Genomic DNA, 13,726 nt, shown 5'->3' with positions numbered 1-13,726 from the left:
CCAAAATTCTATTCATTATACCAGCTAGTAACCTTTTAAGTAGATATATTATTATCCCATTTACAGGTGAAGAAACTTAGGCTGACAAAGTTTACATTACTTGCTCAGAGTTATGAACTGTCTGAGTTGGAATTCTGACTTGCATCTTCCTGATTCTAGACCCTGTGATCTAGCCACTTTGCCTCCCACTGGCTGCTACACTTATGAAGACGGCACTGGGAAGGAGATGATAGTTGGAGGCATGGTATTATCTAACACCTCCAAGATATCCTGAAAACTGCCATTCTACCACACAAAACTGGGCACTCCCCAAGTTCATTCCAAGCCAATAGATGGAGAAGTATGCATCTCTGCTAACACGTGTCCTAATTCAAACACGGGTATTCTTCAGGGTCTTAGCTCTTACTTCCCTGATTCATCAGAACTGATTTCAATTGTATCTTCAAAATGTTCCTAAGGTCTTCTTTTCTCTCTTTAACTCACCTTCAGTCCTATAGTAAGCCAATTGTTAGTCTATGAAATTCATTTAACAAATTCTTCATTTATTGCCTCTATGACAAGATGGTTTGTAATATACCCTAGGGGGAAATTGCTTCTGTTTCTCCTTCACTTAATCATTACCCAAATATATTCCACCAGCTAGATTTCCTCACAGGAATATGTAAATAGTTGTTGACTTGAATTTGAATTCTTAAAATACAAGGACATTCCACCAGAATTTGACTCGGCTTGACTTGACAGCCTCTTATGAATCCAATTGAGTTTGAATAAGATCTAAGTGTCAGGAACCATATTCCAGTTCCATCCAGGGGCATAATGTTAGTAGTTTAAAAAATCACACTCCCCAAAAGTGGAAGCACAACTCACTTTTAAGTTTAATTAACATTTTCTCCAATACTATCATCATAATTATAGCAATTTTATCGTGCCTATTGTGTGTCTGTTATTTTACAACTATCTCATTTGATATAACAATCCTACAAGGCAAGTGCTATTATTATCCCCATTTTATAGTCAAAGAAACAGAGGCAGACAGATGTTAAGTGATTTGCCTATGGTCACACATCTAGTAGATGTCTGAAGTTGGATGTGAACTCCCGTCTTCCTGACTCCAGACCTAGCATTCTAACCACTATACCACCTAGCTACCTCCAAATTAAGACAATCAACAAAACAATAAATCAAGTCCTGATTTGTATTGTATGCTGATTTCTGAGGTGTAAATGCTCTCAGAGAAAACTTATTAAGGAGCCTGTTCAATTTGGCTCTGGCCCATTCCTGGTTCCACTTCCCAAAATCTGAGTAATATAAATTGAATTAAGACTTTGAATTAGGTTTTATCTTGATGTGTAAATTTAGGGCATCTGTTTACAGGAATTTGAAATCAGTGGTTTACTAATGACTCCTCTTCAGGATTTGGATTCTTATGACTTCCTCAGTGTCTCCATCTCTGCTGTTCTTTCACTGCAGCTTCTCTATAATATACTTGATTGGTCCTCATATGTAGGCAGTTTTCTCCTTCCTTTTTTAGTTTAAAACCATTTCCATTAGCTTTGCAATACAATAGGCAAATCTATCCTTAACAGTTGTTGTTAGGGTCCCATCCATCCCATGGCCAAGAGCCAGTAATTCTTTGGTTGTAAGTCATGATCCATTCTTTAAGTCCCATTCCCAAACTCTTTCTTCTTAGATATGTCTTCACTTCCCACTCAGTTCTTCTCTATATGTTCTTTGCCTCCAATAAATAGGCATGAAAAAAATATCACCTGTGCCCCTCCTCCTAAGTCTTCAGTTTCTTTCCCAAATCTTCTTCATTTTTTTCTGATTCCCTTGTGTCAATGTCAATTATGTCCTCATTCAGTCACTTCTTAGAGTTTCTTCTCGGTTGATGTCAATAGATATATAAGTTGCTGCTTGAGTACCCCTGAGCAGGAAGTCACCACTCAATATTACTTTTCTCTTCTTCTAACTCTTCCTCAGTAACCTCTCACCTACTCACTACAATCTAAACCCATCCAAGGAATCTTGGAGGGCAAGCAAGTGCTTCTTCGTCAGCCTATAGCTCTTTTCTTTTTAGGAAAAAATGAAAAACCCCTTTCCTGCTAAAATTCCAAAACCCCACTGTCTTTCTCCTTCTCTTTTATTGTTGGATGACATTCTCCTACTCACCACTCTTCTGGGGGAAAAAATGCCAGATTCTCCCCCCTCCCATTTCCAATACTTTGAAGAAAAGAATAATCTTTTCTCCCCATCACAGTTTCATTTCCTTTTTTGTTTATTTGTTTGGGGAAAGGGAAAACATTCTTCTTCTTGATGATTTGGGCTGTGAAAATTCATTCTTCAGTACCCTTCACCTTTTCTTCTAGAAGGGAAACCAAGCAACATTTGGAACATTTATAGGTTTTATAACCTGGGCATGACAAAAATGCAGCCTTCGCACACTAAGTCTAGGGTGCTACATACATGTCACTGATGGTGAATGAATGAGACATCACCATTTTATACACACAAACAGCATGCTGTATATTCTAGTCTGGACAATAGGCATCGTTCCACTATTTGATTTAAAGACAGTTTAAAGGTCTAAGTTTTAAAAAAAAATCCAAGGGACTCAACAAAGAATTCAAAAAGCATGTGCAACTGAAAGTTGAGGACAAAATAGCATCCAGACAAGGGGGTAAACAGCAAAAAAGAATGCTTCCATTTGGCCTCTAACATTACAGTTGTTTATGTACACTAAGGAAGTGGGAAGACATCGAAGAAGAAAAAGATATGGTAAGCAGTTAGACTACACCAAACATGTACAGATATTACTTATTTTGGAGGTGACACAATTAGGAGATCATTGAAGGATCAATTCTCAAGTCATCTCATGTATAAACTGATCTAAAAAGAGGATGAAAAATCTCAGAATGCTTCCTTCAAAAAACAACTAAACTCATTTTGAATATTGTTTCATTCCTGGCATCTTACTAATAATTTTCAATTGACTGATGGGCTTATATGCTACAGTCTGTTTGCTATTATTTAACTTTTTTGAGTCGGGATTCTTTAATATTTATCTATAGTTCTCTTCATCTTTCCTAGTTTATGTGTTAGTACTACATCCCTCTATATCCCCAAAAGGAGTTTGACAAAGTATTTTTTCAAATCATTTTTTTAAATAATTTGTAAATTATAGATATTAATTGATCTCTGGTTGAGCCAAGCCGGTCTCCTCTCTAGTCCTCACATACCACACTCCATCTCATATTTCCATACCCTTGCTCTCACCATTCCTTATGCCTTATGAGGTGGGACTTCCTAAGGAAAGAAAGAACTTCATGATGTGAGGATAAGGTGTAAGGAATGGCAAGAGAACTTGACTAGATCAGAGAATGGAAAAGGATAATGTCCAATTAAGTTAAAAAGATAATTTGGGACTGTGTTATGCAAAACATTGAATCTGTCTTGATAAGGGAAAGACATTTTCTCATAGAGCAATAGTCACTGAATTTGACTGAGTAGAGGAGTGATAGTGAGATCTGTACTTAAGGAAAATTACATTGAAAACAGTTTTGAAGGTAGACTGGAAGGGTGAGAGACTTGAGGCAAGGAGACCAATTCAGAGGCTGTTACAATAATCCAGGTGAGAGCTGAGAAGGGCCAGAAGTAATGTAGTATTTGTATGAGTTGAGGAGTCAGATGCGAGTGAAGGTGAGGGGGAATGAGACAAAGACAATGCTCAGGTTATGAACTTGGGAAACAAAAAAAGTCTTCAATAGAGATAAGGAAGTTGGAGAGAAGGAAGGCTTTGGAAGAAAGCTACTGACTTCAGTTGGAGATAGCACCAGTTTTAAATGTTCAGTATACAATCTATCACGTGAGGCTGAAGCTCAGGGAAAGACTAAGTCTAGATATGAGATCAATCTAGAAATGATAGCTAAACCCCTAGCAATTGATGGGTTCAGATGGGATGGCATGAGATTGGACAGGGTGAGATTAGATAAGATGAGATGAAAGACAGAGCATGCAACAGAGACAGAGAGATGGGGAAGCTAAGACAGGAACTTGAGGAATATCCACAGTTAGAGATCATTACCCAACAAAGGGGACTGAGAAGACTGGTGAGACAAAAAGAAGAGAACTAGAGAAGAGCTGACTCAACATACAAGCCCAGAAAAGAGAGATTAAATAGGAGAAAATGGTCAAAGGTGTGAAATGCTGAAAATATGTAGAGAAAAATGAAGACTGAGGATTATCAAATTTAGAGATTAAAAGACCTGGCTAAATATTGTGGGGTGTGTGTGTGTGTGTGTCTGTGTGTGTGTGTGTCTGTGTGTCTGTGTGTCTGTGTGTCTGTGTGTGTGTCTGTGTGTGTCTGTGCACGTGCACATGTGCATGTGTGCTCATGCTTGTGCATGTGGGTGTGAGAGTATGTCTGGGACGGGTCTGTTTAAGAAATCTCCAATAAAGGAGCACTACTACCTGTGTGATTTGTCCCTCTCCTAAGATTTAACTCAAAAAATAATTTCTTGAAGACCTTTCATTATGACCAGCTGATAACACCTTCCTCTTTCAGATCACCCCTTGCATTCTGTATGTGTCTTGTAAGTACCTAATTATCTAAATGCTGCTTCTACTAGGACAACAGGAGATCCTTTGAGGAAGGGCCTTGGTTTTTGTTTGTATATTTCTTTGATTTCCTGGCACTTAGCACAGTGCCTGACATGTAGTAAGTTTTTAATATATATATATGTGTGTGTGTGTGTGTGTGTGTGTGTGTGTGTGTGTGTGTGTGTGTGTTGATTTTGCCCTTAAAGAGAAAAAACTCACTTATTTCAACCCTGATTTGTTTTTGTTGAATGTGAGTGTGTGGAAATTTGAGAAAATGTTTCTTCTATTTTCTCAATATTTGACTGTTTAGGCAAAGTTGAGAAAATAATTTACTGGTTTAGATATGATAAATTGAATTGGAGCCTTCTTGGGTTATCTCTGTTGCATTGCCTTCATCAGTTTAGAGGAGATAAAGGTTTTCTACACTCTGCCTCTGTCCTGTGTGGATTTGCTTATGCTAATGCCACTTGTATACATGATTTGTTTCCTGCCATCCGGATTTTAGTTAAGAAGGTATTTTAAGCTTCCAAAATATACAGGGTTGGTTTTTCCCCCCCAAATGAAGTGTCTTTAATCTCTTTTCACTCTGAATTTGGCTACTCCTCCTGACACAAGTACAAAATAGTGAGATTAAGAGAAAAGAATGAATTTCCCTTCCCTTGCTCTTCTGAATTTAGTATTGGTCTTTTAAAATAGACAAAGAGGAAGAAAGGCATGCTCTGTTTGATTTGATTGGTTGTAATGCAATACAATTTGATTGTATTACAGTGATTCAGCTATTAGTTCATCCTCCTAGAGGAAACTTGGCATGGGTGAAAGGCAGCTGCATTTGGAATCAGAAGCCCTCAGTACAAGTCCTAGTTATGCTAAGTAGCAGCTTGATTTGGGGAAAGTTGCTTCATCTTCAGACTCAGTTTCCTCATGAAGAGGCAGATATGGTTTATGTCTACTGTCCCTTCTAACTATAACATCCTTAAGTCCATCATTCTAAGCCTGAAAAGTTCTTTGCATTCTGTTAAAGGTAGAATTCTTCACTTGTTTTCTCTCACTGCCTTCCTGACCATAGTGTGACACTTGGAGGAGTTTTGTTCCTTTTCCTCCCTCTTGTTCCCAGGACTTCCTTATCTCTATTAATATTGTGGATCTTTCACTTTTGTTAGATGCATGATTGAAACATCTTTGAAGAGCCAATAGATCTGTGTATCAACTGTAGCAATGAGAAAGCTCTGGGGGGAAAAAAAGTTGGTGAGAATAATGAAGTGAATATTAAGGGAGGAAAAGAAATGGCTACATGTTAAACATAAATAATTGATCTATTAAAATATCAACACAAGTAGCAACATAAGATACTAAAGTCTCTGAATAATTTAAAAGCTACATAGATTTTGAGAACTGATGTAACCATTGGTCATTTGGAGCATTACTTTAAAACAGTGATGCAGAATGGTAGTTAGAATGTTATTTGTTCCCATTTTATTGTCCTTCCCTCCCTTTCTCCTAGGAGCAGACACTGTGGAAGCTCAGTGTAAAAAGTTTGAAGTGCGTGCAAGTGGAGGTGGCAGGGTCCTGTTTTCTGCCAATGAAGAAGAGATCACCATTGGGGCTGACCGCCTGAAAATAACAGGTATAGGACTTGCCTTGGAGATTTGCTACAAAGGAGATGAAATACTTTATTTCTGTTTTTTTTTTTCATCTTTCCTTGTGATTTCCCAATGATTCCCTCTACATAGTACTACTACCATCAAAACCACCAAAAGAACCTTTCTTTGTCACAAAAAAGTAATCTTTAAGAAAACAAATGAACAAAATGGCCTTCTCTGACAAAACAGGACCCATTGCAGAACATTGTCCTGTTGTCCACTCTCTGTCTGAGAAGACGAACATGGTGTCTTCCACCATGTGTTCTGAGAATAGACTCATCACTGCACTAGAGTTCTGAATTCTTTTATTGCTGTTTTTTTACATTGTTTGTGAAAACAAAACAAAACAAAAATTCTCCAATTTCTTTTGACTTTACTTTGAATTCATTAGTGCAGATTTGCACAATTTTCCTAATTTCTTTAATTTTGTCATTTCCTCAAGTGTAATAATATCCCATTTCAGTTTATTCAGGCATATCCTAACACATAAAACATTTGTTTTGTTTCTTTTTTTTTCTTTCACTTTCCTAATGCCAAAATAAAAGGAGACGTATAAGTGACTTTTCCTCTATCTTTTTCTTGGAGTATATGCCTAGTAATGGTATGGTTGGCCAAACTTCTATGAAGTTTAGTAACTCATAGTATGTATGCAAATTGTTTTCCTGAATGGTTGGATTGACAGCTCCACCAACAATACAATAGTCTAGGTTGCATGGCCCTCCAAGTTTAATCATTTTCGTCTGTTCTGATGGTTCTAAGATGAAAGTTCAGTATGTGGTAGAGGCATGGAGAGAAACTGAGAGAATTTGTAAACCAAGATGCAAGAACCAGGGTTCCAAATGGAATGTTCCCAAGAGTTGGCACTTTGAGCTGACAGGGGGAGGGGTAGTCTCTCTCTCTCTCTCTCTCCTCTCTCTCTCTCTCTCTCTCAATCTCTCTCTCTCTCTCTCTCTCTCTCTCTCTCTCTCTCTCTCTCTCTCTCTCTCTCTCTCTCGGTTGAAAGCTGGCTGATAGACCCTGATGGGGCTGACTTGGTTTTGGGGGTTCTCTGGCTTTGGACAGTTGAAATTGACAAGAAGGAAAACCTTGGCTTTTGAATTGGTGGTCTATATGAGAGTTGAGCTGGCCAGGAGAAACTGAGAGACTTTGAACTTTGTTTCTCTCTGGGGTTGAAGCTGAAAAAGGAGACAAGCCAGGCTGAATTTGTGAAAAAGAAGATTTTGAACTGCTATTGTCCTCCATCTCCCTAATTGTTTCAGAGTCACAGTTTGTGACTGGACTACTTCCTCAAACCTTCCTAAAATTTATCCCCACAGTTTAGGGAAATCCTCATCCCTCTTATCACAGTTTCCCATCCTGTTATCACAATAAACCCCTTACCTGAGAAAGAAAACTAGAGTATTTTGTAGTCCACTGGGGGGGGGGAGGGGGAGTCAAAGGCTTCCAGAAGTGGGTGGTTAAGGGAGAGGGTGAGGGAGGAAGGAGGTTAGGAAATAGATTGATCCATCAGCCATTAGTAGGGATCAATAGGCAGAATCCCAGAGCATTCCCCAGAGTAGTTTCCCTGTATACCAGCATCCCAGTGTGGCAGCATCCCTCAGTACTTCTCAATTCTACCTCCATCACAAATAAGCAGCCTCAGGTTCCCTCTAGCAGATCTCTAGTCATAAGCCAGAGGACAGCAGTCATTGCAAAAGAAACAGGTTTCCCTTCAGTTTACCTTTCTATTTCAATAAGAATCCGTTTCCACTGTTTATTTATTCTATTTCAAGTATTGGGTTAATATGTATTTCCCTTAGTATTTGTGAATTGGAAAATTCTGTTATATAATTAATAGGTATAATTCTTCTTTTAAAAATTTCCTTTCCATATTCCTTGATGAGTATAACATTGTCAGAATTACAACATAAATCTCTGTGGCTCTGAGGTTAACTCTATCCATTATATCATATCAGCTCTCCATATTAGAGGACAGACTTTAATACTGAAACATTCTACTAGATATAGCCAAAATTATTAACCCTACCTAGAAAATGGTAGCTACCTTCTCAACAAAGTCACATTCTGCTGTCTCCAATCCACAGGGTATTTTTTCCCCTATAGACATAGGGAAAGGAAAGAATTTGCTGCCAAGATTAATGGCTTTTGATTTGAGATGAAATACAATTTGCTGCCAAGACATGAATGACAGAGGTTACCTGCTAACACTAATTATATTGGTCTAGAATCTGGTTAGCCCTCCTCCCAGAAGTCTTAGTAACCTTCCTTCTATGCTCCACCCTATAAATTGGCATCATTATCATCATCATCATCATCATCATCATCATCATCATCATCATCATCATCATCTTAACATTGTCATATCTTTACCATAGATTATGGATATTCTGTGTGTGAAGAATAACTCAGTCATTTGTGCCTCCTTAACAGGAGGACTTCTGAAATAATTATACCCAGTTGAAATGTTCACAATTCTATATTCCCTGGGGGGGGGGGATAAGTATAATTCCCTGTCTGGTGGAGGGGTGTCTTCAGTGAATACAAATTGCATTAGTGAAGAAAGTGATTCAAAGGTAATCAATGACTGCTGGAAAATTAAAGTGAGATCTACATTTATATTTCTTTTTTCCCTTATTCCTTTAATAGAATTTAGAGGGAAATGTATTTCTCTCCACTAAAACCAATTCAAGTTCTGTTATTTAATGACTAGCATCACATTTTCTGACACTAATCTGTCCATAACCACCATGTCTCATCTGTCTCTGTACCCTACTTTTGTAGGACCCTTCTCCCAATTATGAGTTCTTCCCAAAAACTTCACTTTGGGGAATGGTCCCAGACTTACCACCCTTCATTCTCTGAATTTAACCACCCTGTTCTCACCTGGGTACCTTCATACATGTACTTTTTACTCCATGTTTTTATCTGTTGTCTTCCTTCATTAGAATATAAGCTCCATGAGGGCAGGTGCAGGTTTTATTTTGTTTTCCCCAACCCTTAGTATATAAACCATTTAATAAATGTTTGTGGACTGAATGTTTGTCTAAGTACGTGCAAAGCAATGCTTTTTAAATGCCCAAACACATTTACAACATATGAAAAGCCTTCAGTATAGGAAAAACATGAAGCCATCTCAGATCACTTTGTTGAATATCTACCATTCCACTTTGTTTTCCCCAAGAGGCAATTATTATTTGGCATTTCAGTTTTCAACAGATGTGATAATGAAAGTTACTAATCTTGAGGTTAAGTGTAAAATTTGATATGCTGTGCCTTATGCAACTTAGGACCAACAATTGCCTGGAAATGTAAAAAATACTTGAATCTTTTCCAAATCCAGAATTAAAGTTGTAAGGGACCATAGGGGACACTGAATCCAACTTCCTCATTTGGAGGGGGGGGGGGTGAGACCCATATAGGTGAGGTGACGTGCCCAATTTACAGAGGTAACAAGCAACCGAAAGTTTATTTGAATCCAGGTCTTCTGAATGACCTTTTCATTACATCCCTTTTTCTATTACCTCTTCTTTGGAAGAAGAGAAAATTAGAGGAGTCTTGCTTGCTTGCTTACTTGAACTATCTATCTACCTCTTTGGAGAGTGCTGAGGAAAAAGCCGTTTGAAAAATTTAAGAGCCTCATAAATGTGAGTTTCTGCTATTATTTATAACTTATTACTACTGTTTCTCTACATTTCATTCTTGTATTTTTAAGTTTACATAAAAATGGCTTTTCTTAGATCTACTATAAATTTTTGTGGAGGTGGATAATAACTGACTCATTTCTATAATTCAGTAATCGTATTGAGTCATAAGCAGGTTCTGGAGGCTCATACGAAGCCCTCATACTACCTTCAGTAGCAGAGAGGATGATGAATTCCTCCTGATCTCACAAGATTTTCCCTTCTTCAGTTTGGCTTCTTTATCTTGAAAAATATTTTGTTCCACATACTTAGAGGAATATTAACATTTGGCATGCCCATTTCTATTAAAACCATTTTTTCTCATTTTTTAAGGAACTATGTCATATCTGGGCAATTTTGGGAAACAATTTTGCATATGGTGATAGTCTGGTTCTAGTATGATTTTTTTTTTTGCCAAATTCTCAAAGGTATTTTGAAGTCTACATTTGTAGTATGATGATTAATGTTCTATTTACTTATGAAAGATACCAAAGCAAGAGTTTGTCACTCCATAGCCTAAAGGGGGAAGATGAAACAAAAAAGGAAGTTGAAGAGGGGGTGGAGACACAGAGACAGAGAATTTATCCAACTCGGGGACATGGTGGACAAATCCTAAAGTAGTAAAGCCAGATAAAATATGAAGAGATCTTTGAACTGAGGTCCCTTCTTAAATGGAGTTCATTATCTCACCCTCTAATCAGAGACACAAAGGCTAATATGGAGTAGCATGTCAAAACTGATGAGACCCTGCAGATTGATACCCCGATAATGAGCTTCCATGGTGGAGAAGTCAATCAAAGAAGTTGATAAGAGGTGCAGCTAGGTGAGAGATGAGGAGGTGATTGGTAGGTAATCATTTTTTGTATGACAGGTTGCCCATTTTCTACCATTACTTTGCACAAGCTGCATTGCAGAATGCATCAAGTTTCCTTAAACATAAGCCATTTTCAATTTCCAATGGAGATGGACTGGTCTTGACTTATTATCATAAATGCTTCTCTTTCTATAAACATTTCTACATGACCGAGCTATTTGTTCAGCTATCTTTTGTCAACATATTGTTCATGTGGATATCTCTCATGAAAGGCCTTTTGATTCTATTCTTGGATCTTGGCAGTTGCATAGGCTCCATTCCAAGTGTAAATGCCTTTTGGCCACATTTGAGAAATCCAAAGGAATATACCCATTGTCATTCTTTATTGTTGCTCTGTGAAATGATGCCTGATTGTTCCAAGAGAATTACTGCAAGTTTTAAATGTGTTTATCTTGTGCTCTGAGAATTTACTGCAATCTTCTTCATTTGGGGATAAACTATCCATCTTTTCATGAATCCCTTAGGGCAATAAGTCCTGGGTTTTGTTAATATTTTATGGATTTTAGTTAGGATACTTTCTCAATTTGTTAGAGTTCATTTGCTGTTTCCAAAAGCTCATGCTAAGAATTATTTTCAATAGTTGTTCATTTCTTTAAATGTGTTATTTCCATTAAACTTTTGTCAGTATGCCAGCAAGTCTCTTACCATTCACAAACACAAAAATTCAAAGCCATAGCTTTCTCCTTAATAGTTTTATGCTTAGTGTCCTGTCTAGAGGAAAGATATTTTAGTAAGCCAAGTTTTTTGTTTTTTTAATCTTTACCTTCTGTCCTAGTAATGACACTAAGACAAAAGAACAAGGGCTAGGCAAATGAGGGTATGACTTGCCCAGGGTCACATAGCTGTGCAGTGTATGAGATCAGATTTGAACCTACATCCTACAGACTCTAGGTCTGGTGGTCTATCCACTATGCCACCACTTCCCCCAACCTAAGTTCTTTAATTCACTTCTGTAACATCACATGAAAACAAACAGCCAAAACTAAGAGCATGTAGGTGCTTAATAAATGTTTATTGATTGACTGATTATATGACCTACAGGCTGGAGTAAGAAATTAGTTGTAAATAAGAGCGCTGAGGCTGAATGGTGTAGACAGTTAAACATGGCAGAGAGACCCAGTAATAAAGAGTTGGAGGCTGGACTCTGCCTGGTCTGGTCTCTGATGAGCCTGCAATTGTTCCCCTCTGAATCTGGGGAAGTATGTTTTCTTCTGAAGTCTTATTTCATTACCAGAGTGCATGTTGTTGGATGTTTTCTAGCTCTCTGCTAGAGTTTATCATAGACTCTCTACTGCAGGACCAGGAACTGCCTGCCATAATCAGAAATAGCAACTTAGGTCAGAACGTACTATTTTTAAGGAGAATTTGGCCACATCTTGTGTAATTAGTAGACAAGGTTGTTTGTACCAACATATTGCTATTCCATCTCAGGGTGGTTCATATAAACAAATCCGGCAATTCTGACCAACTCAAGTAATCTTAGTAGACAATTAGGCTAACTAGCCATACTGATCACACTCATCTAGGTTTCAAATCTAAACACTCCTGTTGTTTGCATATGCATGTAGTTAGTGTGCATATTCATTATAAATTCAGGATGGAATCACTCTTGACAAGAGTGTTCTGATCTATTCCAATTTGATGTCAGGATTCAAGATCAAAGCCTGCAGTCTCTACCTTTCCTTGTCGATCATGAGGAATTTTATCTTTATTGCCTTCAAATGGCATTCTGGTATCATTGGAGGAACATTTCACAAGATGGAGAAACAGTTGAACATGGGTTGCTTTTGGGGTTTTGGTTTGTTTGTTTTTTTTTTTGGCAAAGTAATAAAACTGGTATCATCCATGTATATTAACTAGCGAACTATTTTAGTATAACTCCATATTTACCTTGGAATCCATATTCAGTTCTGTTTAGGGGAGGTGACTTTGGATTTAGGACTAAGGAGTGCTAAACTGTATACGTAAAAAATACACTATTTTATAACAGTTGTTGCTGACATTGTATTGGTGGCATGGTCTAAAGAGAGAATACTTTTTATGTGGATACTATACAGTGTAGTTTTCCCACCATGGTGGATCATTTTTATATATTGGAAGTAAATGAATGTCATGAGTATAAAGATGAGTCAAAAGCTTTGCAATAATCCATAAAAACAAAACATGGTACTTTCTGGTGGTTAAACAAATAATAACCAAATGAACAATTATTCTTCCTACCTCTGGGATTCTCCACGTGCCCTTTTGGTCGCCCTATTTTTTCTTATACACTTTCATTGCTTTATTGTTATTATTACTTTTAGAATGACTAACTGTGAATGCTTGAAGTCCATGCCATATAATATGTCTGTGTTTGAATGGGTCACTCACTTTCTTGTCTATTAGTAGAGAAATTATTTCCTCTGAACCACTGAAGAGGAAATCATAAGGTAGCTTGCTGGTGATTTATGTGGCACTATAAAATGTTTACACCAATAATTAGTGGTCTTCTCTGGATCTGCTGCTTAAGAATTTTTCAGAGAAACTAGACTTCTTTTCTCCCTTTGTGTCACTAGTACATCTGTCATATAGTAATGTCCGACAAACATCCTGGCTGTTCCAACTTGTGTTTACATTGTGTTAGGCTTCTTATGACCATGTAGCTGATTAGACATTTTACTTATCTCTTGTCTTTGAAGATTTTCTCTCTCTCTCCTCTGATTTCACTGCTTGTAAAGGCTCTATAATAATAAAATTATTGATTTATTTTGATTTTATCATTTTGTTCTTTGAATTGCTGGACTCCTTGTATTGTCTTAACTTTTTTGCTTTCATTTTTATAGTCTATGTAGATGAAAAGGTCAAAAGCTAAACTAGATCAAGGTCACAAAGGTAGTAAGTCCTATAGCTGAGATTTGAACCCAGGACCTCTGGGTTTTGATTCTAGCTATTTCTAC

At 37.4% G+C, this 13,726-nt stretch overlaps 1 protein-coding gene across 1 annotated transcript in view; it reads left to right on the top strand.

Annotated features, from left to right (window-relative positions):
- The window catches only part of SGCZ (sarcoglycan zeta), a 613,518-nt gene that overhangs the window by 576,759 nt on the left and 23,033 nt on the right, over nt 1-13,726 (top strand). The window contains exon 6 of the mRNA XM_001364245.4: nt 6,098-6,220. Within this exon, the coding sequence (XP_001364282.1) occupies nt 6,098-6,220 (123 nt within the window). The remainder of the gene's footprint in view (nt 1-6,097; nt 6,221-13,726) is intronic.

This window comes from Monodelphis domestica, chromosome 6, assembly GCF_027887165.1.
Source record: "Monodelphis domestica isolate mMonDom1 chromosome 6, mMonDom1.pri, whole genome shotgun sequence".
Taxonomy (NCBI): Eukaryota; Metazoa; Chordata; class Mammalia; order Didelphimorphia; family Didelphidae; genus Monodelphis; species Monodelphis domestica.
Note: the sequence above shows the minus strand (reverse complement) of the source record. Positions and strands in the feature narration are given on the sequence as shown.